Source organism: Salmo trutta, chromosome 14, assembly GCF_901001165.1.
Source record: "Salmo trutta chromosome 14, fSalTru1.1, whole genome shotgun sequence".
Classification (NCBI taxonomy): Eukaryota; Metazoa; Chordata; class Actinopteri; order Salmoniformes; family Salmonidae; genus Salmo; species Salmo trutta.
This window is the reverse complement of record NC_042970.1, coordinates 15734959-15753574: the sequence shown is the minus strand read 5'-3', so window position 1 is coordinate 15753574 and position 18616 is coordinate 15734959. Positions and strand designations below refer to the sequence as shown.

Genomic DNA, 18616 nt, shown 5'->3' with positions numbered 1-18616 from the left:
GTCTCTCTCCGTGTCTGATTGGAGAAGCCAGGGAGAGAGGGAAGAGGACAGGTTGATGGCCTGGTCAGAGCAGCCCTGATGCTAGACACTCTAATGGAGGGAGGCATGGCTCAGACTGGAGTAATTGAGTGAAGAGACGAGTGACCTTCTCTCCTCAGGGAGGTAGCTAATGGAACAGGCATGCTCCCTGTCTACTGGTGGTGCTAAGACTAAGACTGGAGTCAGGGAGACAATGACAACAACAACAACAATGCAATGGGTGCACTATACACACACGTGCACATGGATTTTGTGTTGTATATATGTGGTAGTAGAGTAGGGGCCTGAGGGCACACACTTATTGTTTTGTGAAATCTGTTGTAAAATGTATTGTAATGTTTTTTAAATTGTATAACTGCCTGAATATTGCTGGACCCCAGGAAGAATAGCTGCTGCCTTGGCAGGAACTTATGAGGATCCATAATAAACCCCAGGAAGAATAGCTGCTGCCTTGGCAGGAACTTATGAGGATCCATAATAATAATCACCCGGCCAGGGCACATTATGGCCAGTAAAGTACATACAATTTATTTTGGCTTATTCTTCAATAGTGTATACTAAAATATTACCTCTGAGGCTTGTCCCTCATATGTGCCTGTGTATTGTGTGAGAAGAGACAAACAGACATAAATCATTTCATGCTTTGCATGTCTTTACAAAAAAAAACTACTGACCCCACAAACACACTCCCTCTCACAGCCCTCAGTTGACAGCCCTCAGTGTGGTTTAAGTGTCCAGTACGACACGACGTGTAGCCTCTTTTCTTCTGATGATGTCCCTGCCAGCTGGCTTTTCCACACTGAAATGGCCACGTTGTCTCTGGGGAAAAATAAAGAAGATTCTAAATGTTTTGCTTTGCCTTGCCTTCATTTCATCCTGACTTTAAAGCAGGCAGGGAGGGAAGTAAGGGAACCTAAAAAAGGAGTGATTATGCAGCTCAGAGCTGACAGTGGGGGAGTAATGGCAGGATCAATGGAAAAGTGTATTTGAGGGAATTATGGTGCTGATTGCTTGTGCTTAAATCACCCTCTGTTCTGTTCTCACAGTATCTAGAGAATCTCTGAGTGCTCACCATGTGTCTGTCTTTCTTATGTTGAGTCACGTTGGATGGCTCTGTTCCAACTGCTCTGCTACAGTTAGTGCAGATGAATACACTCTACAATGCTGGTGATACTGACAATTTCCTTCAAGTAGCCTACTTACCCATACATATAATTCTACATGATCATTATCATAATACACATATATGATATCAGGTTTAGAGTTAAACTGTCCTGAAACACTCAATTCAATTCAATTCAAGGGGCTTTATTGGCATGGGAAACATATGTTAACATTGCCGAAGCAAGTGGAGTAGATAATATGCAAAAGTGAAATAAACAATAAAAATGAACAGTAAACATTACACTCCCAGAAGTTCCAAAAGAATAAAGACATTACAAATGTCATATTATGTATATATACAGTGTTGTAACGATGTACAAATGGTTAAAGTACAAAATGGAAAATAAATAAGTATAAATATGGGTTGTATTTTCAATGGTGTTTGTTCTTCACTGGTTGACCTTTTCTTGTGCCAACAGGTCAAAAATCTTGCTGCTGTGATTACACACTGTGGTATGTCACCCAGTAGATATGGGAGTTTATCAAAATCGGGTTTGTTTTCAAATTCTTTGTGGATCTGTGTAATCTGAGGGAAATATGTGTCTCTAATACAATGGGCAGGAGGTTAGGAAGTGCAGCTCAGTTTCCACCTCATTTTGTGGGCAGTGTGCACATAGCCTGTCTTCTCTTGAGAACCAGGTCTGTCTATGAGCCAGGTCTATGAGCCAGGTCTATGAGCCAGGTCTGTCGTTCTCAATAGCAAAACTATGCTCACTGAGTCTGTACATAGTCAAAGCTTTCCTTAAGTTTGGGTCAGTCACAGTGGTCAGGTATTCTGCCACTGTGTACTCTCTGTTTAGGGCCAAATAGCATTCTAGTTTGCTCTGTTTTTTTGTTAATTCTTTCCAATGTGTCAAGTAATTATCTTTTTGTTTTCTCATGACTTGGTTGGGTCTAATTGTATTGCTGTCCTGGGGCTCTGTGGGGTGTGTTTGTGTTTGTGAACAGAGCCCCAGGATCAGCTTGCTTAGGGGACTCTTCTCCAGGTTCATCTCTCTGTAGGTGATGGCTTTGTTATGGAATGTTTGGGAATCACTTCCTTTTAGGTGGTTGTAGAATTTAACAGCTATTTTCTGGATTTTGATTATTAGCGGGTATCGGCCTAATTCTGCTCTTCATGCATTATTTGGGGTTCTACGTTTTACATGGAGGATATTTTTGCAGTCTCAATTTGTTTTTTGTCCCATTTTGTGAACTCTTGGTTGGTGAGCGGACCCCAGACCTCACAACCATAAAGGGCAATGGGTTCTATTACTCATTCAAGTATTTTTAGCCAGATCCTAATTGGTATGTCGAATTTTATGTTCCTTTTGATGGCATAGAAGGCCCTTCTTGCCTTGTCTTTCAGATCGTTCACAGCTTTGTAGAAGTTACCTGTGGCGCTGATGTTTAGGCCGAGGTATGTATTGTTTTTAGTGTGCTCTAGGGCAACGGTGTCTAGATGGAATTTGTATTTGTGGTCCTGGCGACTGGATCTTGTTTGGAACATTATTTTGGTCTTACTGAGATTTGCTGTCAGGGCCCAGATCTGGCAGAATCTGTGCAGAAGATCTAGGTGCTGCTGTAGGCCCTCCTTGGTTGGTGACAGAAGCACCAGATCATCAGCAAACAGTTGACATTTGACTTCAGATTCTAGTAAGGTGAGGCCGGGTGCTGCAGACTTTTCTAGTGCCCTCGTCAATTTGTTGATATATATGTTGAAGAGGGTGGGGCTTAAGCTGCATCCCTGTCTCACCCCACGGCCCTGTGTGAAGAAATGTGTGTGTTTTTTGCCTTTTTTAACCACACACTTGTTGTTTGTGTACATGGATTTTATAACGTTGTATGTTTTTCCCCCAACACCACTTTTCATCAATTTGTATAGCAGACCCTCATGCCAAATTGAGTTGAAAGCTTTTTTGAAATCAACAAAGCATGAGATGACTTTGACTTTATTTTGGTTTGTTTGTTTGTCAATTAGTGTGTGCAGGGTAAATACGTGGTCTGTCGTACAATAATTTGGTAAAAAGCCAATTTGACATTTGCTCAGTACATTGTTTTCATTGAGGAAATGTACAAGTCTGCTGTTGATGAAGAGGATTTTCCCAAGGTTGCTGTTGACGCATATCCCACGGTAGTTATTGAGGTCAAATCTGTCTCCACTTTTGTGGATTGGGGTGATCAGTCCTTGGTTCCAAATACTGAGGAAGATGCCAGAGCTAAGGATGATGTTAAAGAGTTTTGGTATAGCCAATTGGATTTAGTTGTCTGTTTATTTGATCATTTCATTGAGGATACCATCAACACCACAGGCCTTTTTGGGTTGGAGGGGTTTTATTTTGTCCTGTAGTTGTCACGGGCGTCGTATGGATTGGACCAAAATGCAGCGGGAGTGTGTATACTCATCTTCTTTTTATTAGGCAGAAAGAAGGAAAAACAAAACACACGTAAACAAAAACAACAACGAAACAGTCCTGTAAGGCTACTAGGCTATACAAAGAACAACTACCCACAAAATCCCATAGAAAAACACCCCTCTTAAATAGGACCTTCAATTAGAAGCAACTAGGAGCAGCTGCTTCCAATTGAAGGTCAACCCAACAAACACCACATAGAAATAGACATACTAGAATTAACATAGAAATAGACTAACAAGAACATAACCCAACAAACCCCGAAACACTCTAAACAAACACCCCTCTGAAATCAGAACATAGCCCAACAAACCCCAAAACACTCTAAACAAACACACCCCTGCCACGTCCTGACCAAACTACAATAACAAATAACCCCTTATACTGGTCAAGATGTGACAGTACCCCCCCCCCCCCCCCCCCCCCCCCACAAAGGTGCAGACCCCGGATGCACCTTAAACAAAAACACCAAAATAAACCCAAAACAAAAATAATCCCAAACTAAAGGGAGGGAAGAGAGGGTGGCCACCGTCACCGATGGTTCTTGTGCTACACCCCCACCCCTCCCCAACCTCCTACTACGGAGGTGGCTCAGGCTCCGGCCTTACTCCCCAACCTAACCTGTCCACCCCCGCTAACTGGTTATTATATATTACCCCTCCCGAAGTCTCTGGACTAAGGTGCATCGCTGAAGACCTCGGGCTGAGGTGCGTCGCTGGAGACCTCGGACTGGAGGGCGACTCTGACTGCGCCGGTTCCGGACTGTAGGCCGACTCTCTCGGTTCCGGACTGTAGGACGTCTCTCTCGGTTCCGGACTGTAGGCCGTCTCTCTCGGTTCCGGACTGTAGGACGTCGCTGGAAGCACTGGACGGGGAACTGTCACCGGAAGCTCTGGATGGGGAACTGTTGCCGGAAGCTCTGGATGGGGTACTGTTGCCGGAAGCTCTGGACGGGTTACTGTCGCTGGATGCTCTAGACGGGGTACTGTCGTCGGAAGCTCTGGACGGGGTATTGTCGTCGGAAGCTCTGGACGGGGACTGCGCACTGAAAGCCTGATGCGTGGGGCTGGCTTTGGAGACGCCAGACTATTTACACGCACCACAGGGCTAATGCGAGGAGCAGGAGCAGGATGTACTGGACTGGGCTGACGTACTGGAGGCCTGGTGCGTGGTGCTGGCTTTGGAGACACCAGACTGGAAACACGCACCTCAAGGCTAGTGTGAGGAGCGGGAACAGGACGTACTGGACCATGAGTAGGCACCGGCGGTCTGGAGCGCACCTCCTGCACAACCCGTCCTCGCTGGATGGTAATAGTAGCCCTGCACGAGCAGAGTGCTGGCACGGGGCGAACTGGGCTGTGCAGAGGCCTGATGGCTGCCGTGCGTAGAGCAGGCGTAGGGTAGCCTGGGCCTAGGAGGCGCACTGGTGGCCAGATGTGCTGCGCAGGCATCCTCCCTCCAGGCTGGATGCCCACTCTAGCACAGCACTTGCGAGGGGCTGGGATCGCTCGCACCGGACTGTGCGTGTGCATGGGCGAGATCGTGCGCACCTCCGCATACACCGGCGCTCTCCACTCCATACGCTCCCCATAATAAGCACAGGAAGTTGGCTTAGGGCTTACCCTAGGCCCAGCCAAACTACCCGTGTGTCCACCCCAAAAAATGTTGGGGGGCTGCCTCTCGCACTTGCCTCTCGGTGCGTATAATGCCTCATAATAGCGCCGCTCCACCTTGGCTGCCTCCAGCTCCTCCTTAGGGCGCCGGTACTCCCCAGCCTGGTGCCAAGGTCCTGCCCCATCCAGAATCTCTTCCCATGTCCATGACTCCACAGAGCTCTGCTGCTGCTCCTTCCTCCACAGCTTGGTCCGTTTGTGGTGGGTAGTTCTGTCACGGGCGTCGTATGGATTGGACCAAAATGCAGCGGGAGTGTGTATACTCATCTTCTTTTTATTAGGCAGAAAGAAGGAAAAACAAAACAAAAGTATACAAAAACAACGACGAAACAGTCCTGTAAGGCTACTAGGCTATACAAAGAACAACTACCCACAAAATCCCATAGAAAAACACCCCTCTTAAATAGGACCTTCAATTAGAAGCAACTAGGAGCAGCTGCTTCCAATTGAAGGTCAACCCAACAAACACCACATAGAAATAGACATACTAGAACTAACATAGAAATAGACTAACAAGAACATAACCCAACAAACCCCGAAACACTCTAAACAAACACCCCTCTTAAATCAGAACATAGCCCAACAAACCCCGAAACACTCTAAACAAACACACCCCTGCCACGTCCTGACCAAACTACAATAACAAATAACCCCTTATACTGGTCAGGACGTGACAGTAGTTCATTCAAGGTAATTGGAGAATCCAGTGGGTTCCGGTAGTCTTTAATAGTTGATTCTTAGATTTGTATTTGATCGTGTATATGTTTTGCTGTTTGTTCTTTGTTCTTTGTTATACACTCTCCATTGTATGGAAGGTTATACAATGACTACATGTACTATAACCAATGGGAATAAGATTATTCACATTTTGTATTATTATTATTTTTATCTTCCACATTAGTAACCCTGCTACTAACACAGATTACTATAACAGCACAGTTAGTACAACAGATTACTATAACAGCACAGTTAGTACCAGAGATTACTATAACAGCACAGTTAGTACCACAGATTACTATAACAGCGCAGTTAATACCACAGATTACTATAACAGCACAGTTGGTACAACAGATTACTATAGTAGCACAGTGATTACCACATATTACTCTAACAGCGCTGTTAATACCACAGATTACTATAACAGCACAGTTAATCCCACAGATTACTCTAACAGTACAGTTAGTAGCACAGATTACTCTAACAGCACAGTTAGTACCACAGATTACTATAACAGCACAGTTAGTGGCACAGATTACTCTAACAGCACAGTTAGTACCACAGATTACTATAACAGCACAGTTAGTGGCACAGATTACTCTAACAGCACAGTTAGTACCACAGATTACTATAACAGCACAGTTAGTACCACAGATTACTATAACAGCACAGTTAGTACCACAGATTAATCTAACAGCACAGTTAGTGTGTAACAGCTGTCTTCAGAAATGGACCAAGGCGCAGCGGGAATGTGGATACTCATATTTTTAATGAATCAGAGTAAAGCATCCACAGGAAAACCAATAATAACAACGACAGCAACAGTTTTGCAGGCACACAACACGCAGTGCAAAAACAACTACACACAACCCCAAAGAAAAACACACACTACTATATAGGACTCCCAATAAAAGGCAACTCAACACACCTGCCTTCAATTGGGAGTCCTAATCACCAACACAACACTTAACACACAAAAACCTGCCACGTCCTGACCAAAACTAATACAATTGCTCCCTCTGCTGGTAAGGACGTGACAGTACCCCCCCTCAAGGTGCAGACCCCGGAATGCACCTTACAAAAAAAAAAAAAAAAAAATCCCCAATACCCCAACAAAACCCATAAACAATAACCCCTAAACAATAAGGGAGGGAAGGGAGGGTGGCTGCCGTCAACGACGGCACTGTGCTACACCCTCCCTCCCCAACCCACCTATCCTGGTCAAGCCCGTGCCTCCTCCACGGACCAGTCCTCCAGTGGGTCTCCCCATCCTGGTCAAACCCGTGCCTCCTCCACGGACCAGTCCTCCAGTGGGTCTCTCCACCCTGGTCTCTCCTGTGCCACCTCCTCAAACCAGGCCTCCAGCGGGTCTTCCCAGACTGGTGAGTCCAGGGCCTGCGCCCAGAGCCAGGCCTCCTTCATGTCTCCCCAGCCTGGTGAATCCTGAGCCGGATCTGCCAGAGTGGCCCGTCGTGCCGGATCTGCCAGAGTGGCCCGTCGTGCCGGATCTGCCAGAGTGGCCCGTCGTGCCGGATCTGCCAGAGTGGCCCCTCGTGCCGGATCTGCCAGAGTGGCCCCTCGTGCCGGATCTGCCAGAGTGGCCCGTCGTGCCGGATCTGCCAGAGTGGCCCGTCGTGCCGGATCTGCCAGAGTGGCCCGCCGTGCCGGATCTGCCAGAGTGGCCCGCCGTGCCGGATCTGCCAGAGTGGCCCGCCGTGCCGGCCCAGCCAGAGTGGCCCGCCTGTCCTCCAGCCCAGCCCGAGTGGCCCGCCTGTCCTACGGCCCAGCCCAAGTGGCCCGCCTCTCGCGCTCGTTGCGCTCTCTCTCCTCGTAATAGCGCCTCTCCGCTCTCGCCGCTTCAATCTCCCACTGCGGGAGGCGATAATCCCCAGCCTGAGTCCATGGTCCCTCTCCATCCAGGATTTGTTCCCAAGTCCATTGGTCCATCACGCTGTACTCCTGCTGCTCCTTCCTCCTCCGCCGCTTGGTCCTGGTTTGGTGGGTAATTCTGTAACGGCTGTCTGAGGAAGAAGTGGACCAAATTGCGGCGGAGTTAGGGTTCGTCATATTTAATCACACAAACACTTTACAACTACACAAAACAAGGAAAAACTGACAGCCAACACAGTCCCGTCAGGTGCAACCACTGTGACAAGAACAATTACCCACGAAACACAAAGGAAACGTAGGCAACTTATGTGTGACTCCCAATCAACCACAACCCTCTACAGCAGTGCCTGATTGGAAGTCACACGGCCAAAATCAATGAAACAATAAAAAAGACACACTCCCTCCTGCCACGTCCTGACCCAACTACACCCTCTACTGGTCAGGACGTGACAAATTGGAACAGATTACGCTAACAGCACAGTTAGTACCACAGATTACTGTAACAGCACAGTTAGTACCACAGATTACTTGAACAGCAGTTAGTACCACAGATTACTATAACAGCACAGTTAGTACCACAGATTACTATAACAGCACAGTTAGTACCACAGATTACTATAACAGCACAGTTAGTACCACAGATTACTATAACAGTACAATTAGTAGCACAGATTACTATAACAGCACAGTTAGTGGCACAGATTACTATAACAGCACAGTTAGTACCACAGATTACTATAACAGCACAGTTAGTGGCACAGATTACTCTAACAGCACAGTTAGTGGCACATATTACTATAACAGCACAGTTAGTACCACAGATTACTATAACAGCACAGTTAGTGGCACAGATTACTATAACAGCACAGTTAGTACCACAGATTACTCTAACAGCACAGTTTGTAGCACAGATTACTCGAACAGAACAGTTAATTCTACAGATAACTATAACAGCACAGTTACTATTCTTATTTTCATGTTTTTGTTCTACCTTGTGTTATTTTTGGTACTACATTGATATTGATTACTGCATTGTTGGGTTTGGAACTTGCAAGGCACTGTACTGCTCATGACATTAACACTTGAAACTACGACTGCAGTTCATCTGAACATCACATAACTGCCTGGGATGTATACTTCTACTTGTGTCTGGCTGCTCTGCTCTACACAGCTAACAAAGACGGCAGCTGGGCTCGCCTGCAACAAATAAGAAAGCCTGTAGGTAAATAGATGAATAAGCGGATTTAGCCGGCAAGAAGGCTGTGAATGATTGCTCTCTCCAGGATACTACCTCCTTATGCCATGTACAATACAGAGTTGCTGCCTAGCGCGTCTCTCCACAGCCAGAGTCGACAGTGACCGATGGACTGTCCCTTTCTCTCTTATCTGGGCCTCTGCAGCCCCACGTCCTCTGGCTACAGGCCCTCACACACACTCTTTCTCTGTTCGCACACAGCTCCCCTACACCCTCATACCGGAGAAGACTTGACCGTGAAGTTTTGAAATATTTATTATCTGTCGTCATGCAACATCACCGAGTGCCAAGTCAATCTCCTGGTTCAGTTACTGTACACAACCAATGCGTAGCACCTATCTGTGTAATGTACAACAAGTACAGTATGAATATTAGAACACACTGCGTCTCTCAGGCCTTGTCAATGCCCTTGGATATCTTTGACTAGAGGAAGGATAGTGGCCAAAAGGGTCAGATTTTTACATGCTGTCTCCCAGGTACCAACCAGCCCTGCTCCCTACCCTGCTAAGGGCTGGAAGTGTTTTGGCTGCTGATTTCGGCTGTTGGTATAGCTTCTGCACAGTCATACATACATTGTGCATTGTTCTGAACCATGATACTGTATATATTCTAGAATCTTTAGTGTGAAAATATAACTCATTATGACAAGTTAATGTCTTTGTTGTGGTGTGCGGCCCGGCCCTTACTGGGGTGAAATAGAAGCTCTAAACTAACCTCAGCTAGTCGATTCCTTGTATCTTATGAAATAGAGGCCTTGACTCCTCTGTTCAGTTCAGGATCTTTGTGTTCAGCGTTTCTTGCCTTGGTAAATGTGCTTGTGTATTAGGAGATACTGTGCCAATTACTGTCTTCGGATTCTCTGTGTTGTATCCTTGGTTTCCTGCTCTTGTTTATCGCTCTAAGTAGCTTTCTCCCAGAGGGCTGTGAGGCAGTTTGTCAGTGGAAAGGCACGGAGCTTGCGTTCCAGATATTTTTTTTATAGAGTCTTATCAAACTACTGTCTCTCACTGGCTCTGCAGCCCTGCCAATTTGTCCTGACACTGTCACTCCTCGTCTACCTCTATCGCTCATCACCCATGGCTTCAGTTTACAGCCTGTGTGTGTGTGTGTGTGTGTGTGTGTGTGTGTGTGTGTGTGTGTGTGTGTGTGTGTGTGTGTGTGTGTGTGTGTGTGTGTGTGTGTGTGTGTGTGTGTGTGTGTGTGTGTGCTTGTGAATCCCACTGGGCACAGACATCAATTCAACGTCTATTCCACGTTGGTTCAACATAATTTAATTGGAATGACGTGAAAAAAACATTCATTCAACCGGTGTGTGCCCAGTGGGAGGTGTTGCATATTGTCATATGCTTCATACTCACACTGTTCTGCTCCTCTCCCTTTAACCCTGTTACACACCTCCCTCCTCTCCCTTTGTAACCCTGCTACACACCTCCTCTCCCTTTGTAACCCTGCTACACACCTCCTCTCCCCTTGTAACCCTGTTACACATCTTCCTCCTCTCCCTTTGTAACCCTGCTACACACCTCCTTCCTCTCCCCTTGTAACCCTGCTACACACCTCCTCTCCCTTTGTAACCCTGTTACACACCTCCCTCCTCTCCCTTTGTAACCCTGTTACACACCTTCCTCCTCTCCCTTTGTAACCCTGTTACACACCTCCCTCCTCTCCCTTTGTAACCCTGTTACACACCTCCCTCCTCTCCCTTTGTAACCCTGTTACACACCTCCTCTCCCTTTGTAACCCTGTTACACACCTCCCTCCTCTCCCTTTGTAACCCTGTTACACACCTCCTCTCCCTTTGTAACCCTGTTACACACCTTCCTCCTCTCCCTTTGTAACCCTGTTACACACCTCTTTCCTCTCCCTTTGTAACCCTGTTACACACCTCCTCTCCCTTTGTAACCCTGTTACACACCTCTCCCTTTGTAACCCTGTTACACACCTTCCTCCTCTCCCTTTGTAACCCTGTTACACACCTCTTTCCTCTCCCTTTGTAACCCTGTTACACACCTTCCTCCTCTCCCTTTGTAACCCTGTTACACACCTCCTCTCCCTTTGTAACCCTGTTACACACCTCCCTCCTCTCCCTTTGTAACCCTGTTATGCACTTCCGTCCTCTCCCTTTGTAACCCTGTTACACACCTCCCTCCTCTCCCTTTATAACCCTGTTACACACCTCCTCTCCCTTTGTAACCCTGTTACACACCTCCTCTCCCTTTGTAACCCTGTTACACACCTCCTCTCCCTTTGTAACCCTGTTACACACCTCCCTCCTCTCCCTTTGTAACCCTGTTACACACCTTCTCCCTCTCCCTTTGTAACCCTGTTACACACCTCCTCTCCCTTTGTAACCCTGTTACACACCTCCCTCCTCTCCCTTTGTAACCCTGTTATGCACTTCTCTCCTCTCCCTTTGTAACCCTGTTACAAACTTCCCACCTCTCCCTTTGTTACCCTATTTACACACCTTCTCCCTCTCCCTTTGTAACCCTGTTACACACCTCTCTCCTCTCCCTTTGTAACCCTGTTACACACCTACCTCCTCTCCCATTGTAACCCTGCTACACACCTCCTCTCCCTTTGTAACCCTGTTACACACCTCCCTCCTCTCCCTTTGTAACCCTGTTACACACCTCTCTCCTCTCCCTTTGTTACCCTATTTACACACCTTCTCCCTCTCCCTTTGTAACCCTGTTACACACCTCTCTCCTCTCCCTTTGTTACCCTATTTACACACCTTCTCCCTCTCCCTTTGTAACCCTGTTACACACCTTCCTCCTCTCCCTTTGTAACTTTCATTATAATTCTCCATCTCGTTGTCCTTACTCCCTATTTTCTCAACTAATCTCTCCCTTACTCTCCCTCTCCACTCTTCCTTCCCCACCCTTTCCTCATTATTTCACTTCTCTTCATTCCCAACCTCAGGGGTTAAAAGGGGTTAAAAGCAGAAATACAAATTTCTGTCGACTGTAAGTAATGGAAAATGAAGTCTCTCTCTCTCTCTCTCTCTCTCTCTCTCTCTCTAGTGTTGCTGCGTGAGGAGGTGGCCCAGCTGCAGGAAGAGGTGCACCTGTTGCGGCAGATGAAGGACATGTTGAGTAAGGACCTGGAGGAGACCCAGGGCCAGGGAGGCTGCTCCTCCCACCTCCTCTCTGACACTGAGCTCCGCGTGCAGATGGGAGACAAGGAGCAGGAGCTGGACCGCGTCAAGGAGGCCTTACAAGGTCAGGGGGAACGCTGTGGTGCTCACCTGTTACCCTGCTAGTCCTACCTTAGTACTACCTGAGTCCTACCCTCCTATCCTACTGTCTTACCATAGTCATACCTTACTTTCCTACCTTGCTTGTCCTACCTGAGTCCTACCCTACTGTCATACCTGAGTCATACCCTGCTGTCCTAACTGAGTCATACCCTACCGTCCTACCTTGCTATTCCTACCTGAGTTGTTCCCTACTGTCCTCCCTGAGTCCTACCCTGATGTCCTACCTGAGTCATACCCTACTGGTCTACCTTGCTATTCCTACTTGAGTCCTACCCTACTGTCATACCTTACTGTCCTACCTTGCTATTCCTACCGGAATCCTACACTAAGTCCTACCTGAGTTCTACTTGCTAGGTCCTACCTGAGTCCTTTGCAGAGGAAGTTGCAGTGCGTTCTGTGTGATGCATACGTTGGATTTATCCAACATGTGCATCAAATTGTGTGTGTAGACTTAACAGAAATATTATCAAAAGGTGAATGTTGCACACATATCCAATAAAAAATGTGGATTACATAATGAAATATTTATTATGCAGCATTGATGCAATGACGCTGTTGGTCTTATCGAGGCATTAGCCCTAATATACTACACAGCTGTCTGAGCCCCACCTTAAGCCCCATATGTTTCTCATACAGCTCAGTCAAACCCACTTCATCTCACTAGAGCAGTGGTTCTTAACCTGGGTTCGATCGAACCCCAGGGGTTCGGTGAGTCAGTCTCAGGGGTTCGGCGGAGGTCAAGACACACACCCGACTCATATGATTCATGATGACACGCCCCGCTTGGCCATCATTGGCTGCAGGTGATCACGCAACATCGCTTGGCCTATCTGTGCTGCAGGGAATTTGGCGCGCTCAGTAGTCGAATTGTGACTGTCGTGATGGTACGTCGTGTGATTTCTTTCTTAATGTTTTAATCCCTTCATACTAACTATGTCGAGCAAAAAAAGAAAGTGGTCGGACAAATATGTACAATATGGATTCACATGTATAACGGAACGTGATGAGAGTCAGCGTCCTAACTGCATGATTTGCAATGCCAAGTTGAGCAATTCTAGTCTAGCACCGGCAAAACTAAGAGAACACTTCCTTAAGCTGCATGGAGATGGACAATACAAGAACACAACACTCGCTGAATTCAAGGTGAAGAGAGCCATTTTTCCAATTAAGAAGGGTTCGGTGAATGCGCATATGAAACTGGTGGGGGTCAGTACCTCCAACAAGGTTAAGAACCACTGCACTAGAGATAATATCAGTTTATCACTCAATACATCGATCAGTCAATCCCTTTAAAAAATGTATCTGACCTAAATGTGTCTGGTATGCCCAATATGTTTATCAGTGGAGGCTCCTCAGAGGATGAAGGGGAGGACCAATCTCCTCGGTGAATTTCAGAAAAATAATCAAATAAAATGTAAAATGTTATCCTTTTTAGAGAAAACTAAATATATTCACGTCATCAAACAATTGATTTAAACACACTGTTTTGCAATGAAGGTCTACAGTAGCCTCAGCAGCACTCTGTAGGGTAGCACTATGGTGTAGCCGGAGGACAGCTAGCTTCTGTCCTCCTCTGGGTACATTGACTTCAATACAAAACTGAGGAGGCTCATCATGGTTCTCACCCTCTTCCATAGACTTAAACAGTAATTATGACAACTTCCAGAGGACGTTCTCCAACCTATCAGAGCTCGTGCAGCATGAACTGACATGTTGTCCACCCAATCAAAGGGTCAGAGAATGAATCTAGTACTGAAAGCATAAGCTACAGCTAGCTAGCACTGCAGTTCATAAAATGTGGTGAGTAGTTGACTCAAAGAGAGAAAAAGACAATAGTTGAACAGTTTTGAACTAATACCTTTCTTCCAAAATTAAGGAGAAGCTAGAGAGAAAGAGATAGCTATATTTAGTATATATTTTTTCCCTTTTACTTTCACTTACTTAGCTAGCATTGAATGCAGCTAGATAGTTTAGTCTACTCAAACACCTGGCTCAAACAGAGAGGCATGCTATGTTAGCTAGCTGGCTATAGCTATCCAACACTGGAACTCTTCCAAGTCAAGGTACTGTAACCTTTTGCTTTTATTATTTTATTGCCACCTGGGCCCACCGGTAAAACTGCTGGCTGCTGACTGTACACTGTACTGCATGATAGCAGGTTTACTAACACGTTTGTTCTAGTAACTATGTTGACTATGACGTGAAAATGATGTAGGCTGTGTGTAGCGGTTAGCGCTCATGATATAAAGGTTTGGCTTCCAAAAAATGTTTTGCCTGGCCACAGACAGCTGATATGTTGTGCACTGAATTCCACAAGCGAAAGGGAAAAGGTGAGAAGAGCAGAGTGTGTAGATTGATGCGAGAAGGGATTATTTATACAATGAGCTGTTTGTATGTGGCTGCTATGAAAGTGAACTGTGTTTGCATGTGATCAGTAGTGGTGGGGTGTCGACTTAAAAAATCCTGCCATCGTGCACCACTACTGATCAGGGGTGTATTCATTACGCCAATTCTGTTGAAAAACGTTCCTTAAACGGAAGCAAATGTAACGAAATGTGGATAAACATACCTGATTTTGTTTAATAGAAACTCTCGTTTGCAACTGTTAGACTACTGATTACACCCTAGATCAACTAGATGCTGCTGGCAAGAGTGTGCAAGGTGGTTTTAAGTGTGTCACTGTCTGTCATCTTGATTACCACAAATTCTCTCAACCTGTTCACCTACGTTGGAAACTAACATTCATAGGCTAGGTTGTAGAAACCTCATGATGGGTACAGGGAGAATTTAAGTATTGTCACGCCCTGACCTGAGAGAGAGGGTTTGTTTCTCTATGTGGTTAGGTCAGGGTGTGGGGTGGGCATTCTATGATGTCTATTTCTTTGTTTTGAGCCGAGTATGGTTCCTAATCAGAGGCAGCTGTCTATCGTTGTCTCTGATTAGGAATCATACTTAGACAGCCTTTCCCCACCTGTAGTTGTGCGTCTCCCCAGTCCGGTGAGACCGGTTCCAGCTCCACGTAGGAAGCCTCCAGTGATGATCAATGGTCCGAAGCCTCCAGTGATAATCCATGGCACAAAGACTCCAGTGATGATCCATGGCGCGGAACCTGTAGTGATGATCCATGGCACGGAGCCTGCAGCGACGGTCCCCAGTCCGGAACCTACAGAGACGCTCTCCAGTCCGGAACCTACAGTGACGCTCTCCAGTCCGGAGCCTCCAGCGACGCTCTCTAGTCCGGAGCCTCCAGCGACGCTCTCCAGTGCGGAGCCTCTAGCGACACTCCTCAGTCCGGAGTCTTCAGCGACGGTCTGCAGCCCCAAGTCTTCAGCGCCGGTCTGCAGCCCCGAGTCTTCAGCGCCGGTCTGCAGCCCCGAGTCTTCAGCGGCGGTCTGCAGCCCCGAGTCTTCAGCGGCGGTCTGCAACCCAGAATCTTCAGCAGCGGTCTGCAGCCCCGAGTCTTCAGCGGCGGCCTGCAGCCCAGAATCTTCAGCAGCGGTCGGCAGTTCAGAGCCTCCGGCGATGACCCATGGTCTGGTTCCTCCGGCGACACAGAAGCGGGGGTATCAGCGGGCGGTGCGGGGGCTACGCCCCTAACCAGAGCCGCCGCCAAGTATAGATGCCCACCCGGACCCTCCCCTATAGGTTCAGGTTTGCGGCCGGGATTCCGCACCTTTGGGGGGGGGGGGGGTACTGTCACACCCTGACCTGAGAGAGAGGGTTTGTTTCTCTATGTAGTTAGGTCAGGGTGTGGGGTGGGCATTCTATGATGTCTATTTCTTTGTTTTGAGCAGAGTATGGTTTCTAATCAGAGGCAGCTGTCTATCGTTGTCTCTGATTAGGAATCATACTTAGGCAGCCTTTCCCCACCTGTAGTTGTGGGATCTTTATTTTGTACTGCTTGTTTAGCCTACAAGACGTTACGGTCGTATTCATTGTTTATTCCTTTTGTTTGTAGTGTTCTGAGGTAAATAAATACTACGATGAACACTTACCCACGCTGCGCTTTGGTCCAATCCTTTTGACGAGCGTGACAAGGATCATGTAGTAGCCTAAACCTATCGCTGTTACATTGAACTGGGTGAATGGAATATGAATGACAGTCATCCAGTATGCTGTAATAGAAAAAAGGCCATGTTCATTAAAACAGTTATAATTCTCCCTCATCTTAAACAGCCCTGACCGTCACTGAAGATTATCTACTGTATGCACTAACTGTGTGTGATATAGAATTCTGATCTGTCATAATAGTCATGGTGTGTGTGTGTGAGGTAGACATACACTACCATTCAAAAGTTTGGGGTCACTTAGAAATGTCCTTGTTTTTGAAAGAAAAGCAATTTTTTGCTTTTCTTTCAAAAACAAGGGCATTTCTAAGTGACCCCAAACTTTTGAACAGTAGTGTATATAAGTCGATACTTTCTGCCTGATCTGTCCTTCCACAGTGTCAGTAATTAGATCTGTTCATCATTCTACTTGGCTCTAGTCTAGGCTCAGTTCCTTCAAGGTTGAGCTCCATAAATGGTAGCACACAGGCATTGCTTTAAGATATACAGGGCCTTCGGAAAGTATTCAAACCCCTTGACTTTTTTCACATTTTGTTAGGTTACAGCCTTATTCTAAAATTGATTAAATTGTTTTCCCCTCATCAATCTACAAACAATACCCCATAATGACAAATAAACTGGTTTGTAGAAATGTTTGCTAATTTATTAAAAATAATAAACTGAAATATCACATTTACATAAGTATTCAGACCCTTTACGCAGTACTTTGTTGAAGCACCTTTGGCAGCGATTACAGCTTGAGTCTTCTTGGGTATGACGCTACAAGCTTGGCACACCTGTATTTGGGGAGTTTATCCAATTCTTCTCTGCAGATCCTCTCAAGCTCTATTCAGGTTGGATGGGGAGCGTTGCTGCTCAGCTATTTTCAGGTCTCTCCAGAGATGTTCGATTGGGTTCAAGTACGGTCTCTGGCTGGACCACTCAAAGACATTCAGAGACTTGTCGCGAAGCCACTCATGCGTTGTCTTGGTTGTGTGCTTAGGGTTGTTGTCCTGTTGGAAGATGAACCTTCGCCCCAGTCTGAGGTCCTGAGCACACTGGAGCAAGTTTTCATCAAGAATCTCTCTGTACTTTGCTCTGTTCATCTTTACCTTGATCCTGACTAGTCTCCCAGTCCCTGCTGCTGAAACATCCCAGCATGATGCTTTTACTGAGGAGTGGCTACCGTAAGGCCTAAATGGTGGAATGCTGCAGAGAGGGTTGTCCTTCTGGAATGTTCCCCCATCTCCACAGAGGAACTCTGTCAGAGTGACCATCAGGGTTCTTGGTCACCTCCCTGACCAAGGCCCTTCTCCCCCGATTGCTCAGTTTGGCCGGGCGGCCGGCTCTAGGAAGAGTCTTGGTGGTTCCAAACTTCTTCCATTTAAGAATGATGGAGGCCATTGTGTTCTTGGGGACCTTCAATACTGAAGAACAATTTTAGTACTCTTCCCAATAATGTCTCAGAACTCTATGAACAATTCCTTCGACCTCATGGCTTGGTTTTTGCTCTGTCAACTGTGGGACCTTATATAGACAGGTGTGTGCCTTTCCAAATCATGTCCAATCAACTTAATTTACCACAGGTGGACTCCAATCAAGTTGTAGAAACCTCTCAAGGATGATCAATGGAAACAGGATGCGCCTGAGCTCATTTTCGATTCTCATACCAAAGTGTTTGAATACTTATGTAAATAAGATATTCTGTTTTTTGTATTTAATTTTAAAAAAATGTTTTTTTTTTTTTACTGATTCGCTTTGTCATTATGGGGTATTGTGTGTAGATTGATGAGGATGTTTTTTTTATATCCATTTTAGAATAAGGCTGTAATGTAACAAAATGTGGAAAAAGTCAAGAGGTCTGAATATTTTCAAAAGACACTGTATATATTTTTGGCTTGGAGTGTAATGCTATGTAGAGTACGTAGTAGTGAGAGGAGACAGCTACCATGGCCAAGTGTGGTTTCTCTTGTGAAACCAACCCCCCTTACTCCTACCTCCAAATAAATATTTGACAGGGGAAAAATGTTATTTACTTGCTTGTTTAACCAGGCCACGTGTCAGCTCTGGAGCATGAAGTCGTGAGCTCTGCTGGGCGGCCACTGCATAGCAACCTAGCAGTGTCAAAAGCCCTCTGTCATTTATCAATCATGTGTAGGCAGAAATCTGTGCATAAA

General features: G+C 46.2%; 1 protein-coding gene across 2 annotated transcripts in view; it reads left to right on the top strand.

The window, feature by feature from the left end:
- Positions 1-18616, top strand: part of LOC115207504 (kazrin-like) — a 291628-nt gene that overhangs the window by 254108 nt on the left and 18904 nt on the right. For both annotated transcript variants that reach the window (XM_029774614.1, XM_029774615.1), the window contains exon 5: positions 12158-12355. In XM_029774614.1, the coding sequence (XP_029630474.1) occupies positions 12158-12355 (198 nt within the window). The remainder of the gene's footprint in view (positions 1-12157; positions 12356-18616) is intronic.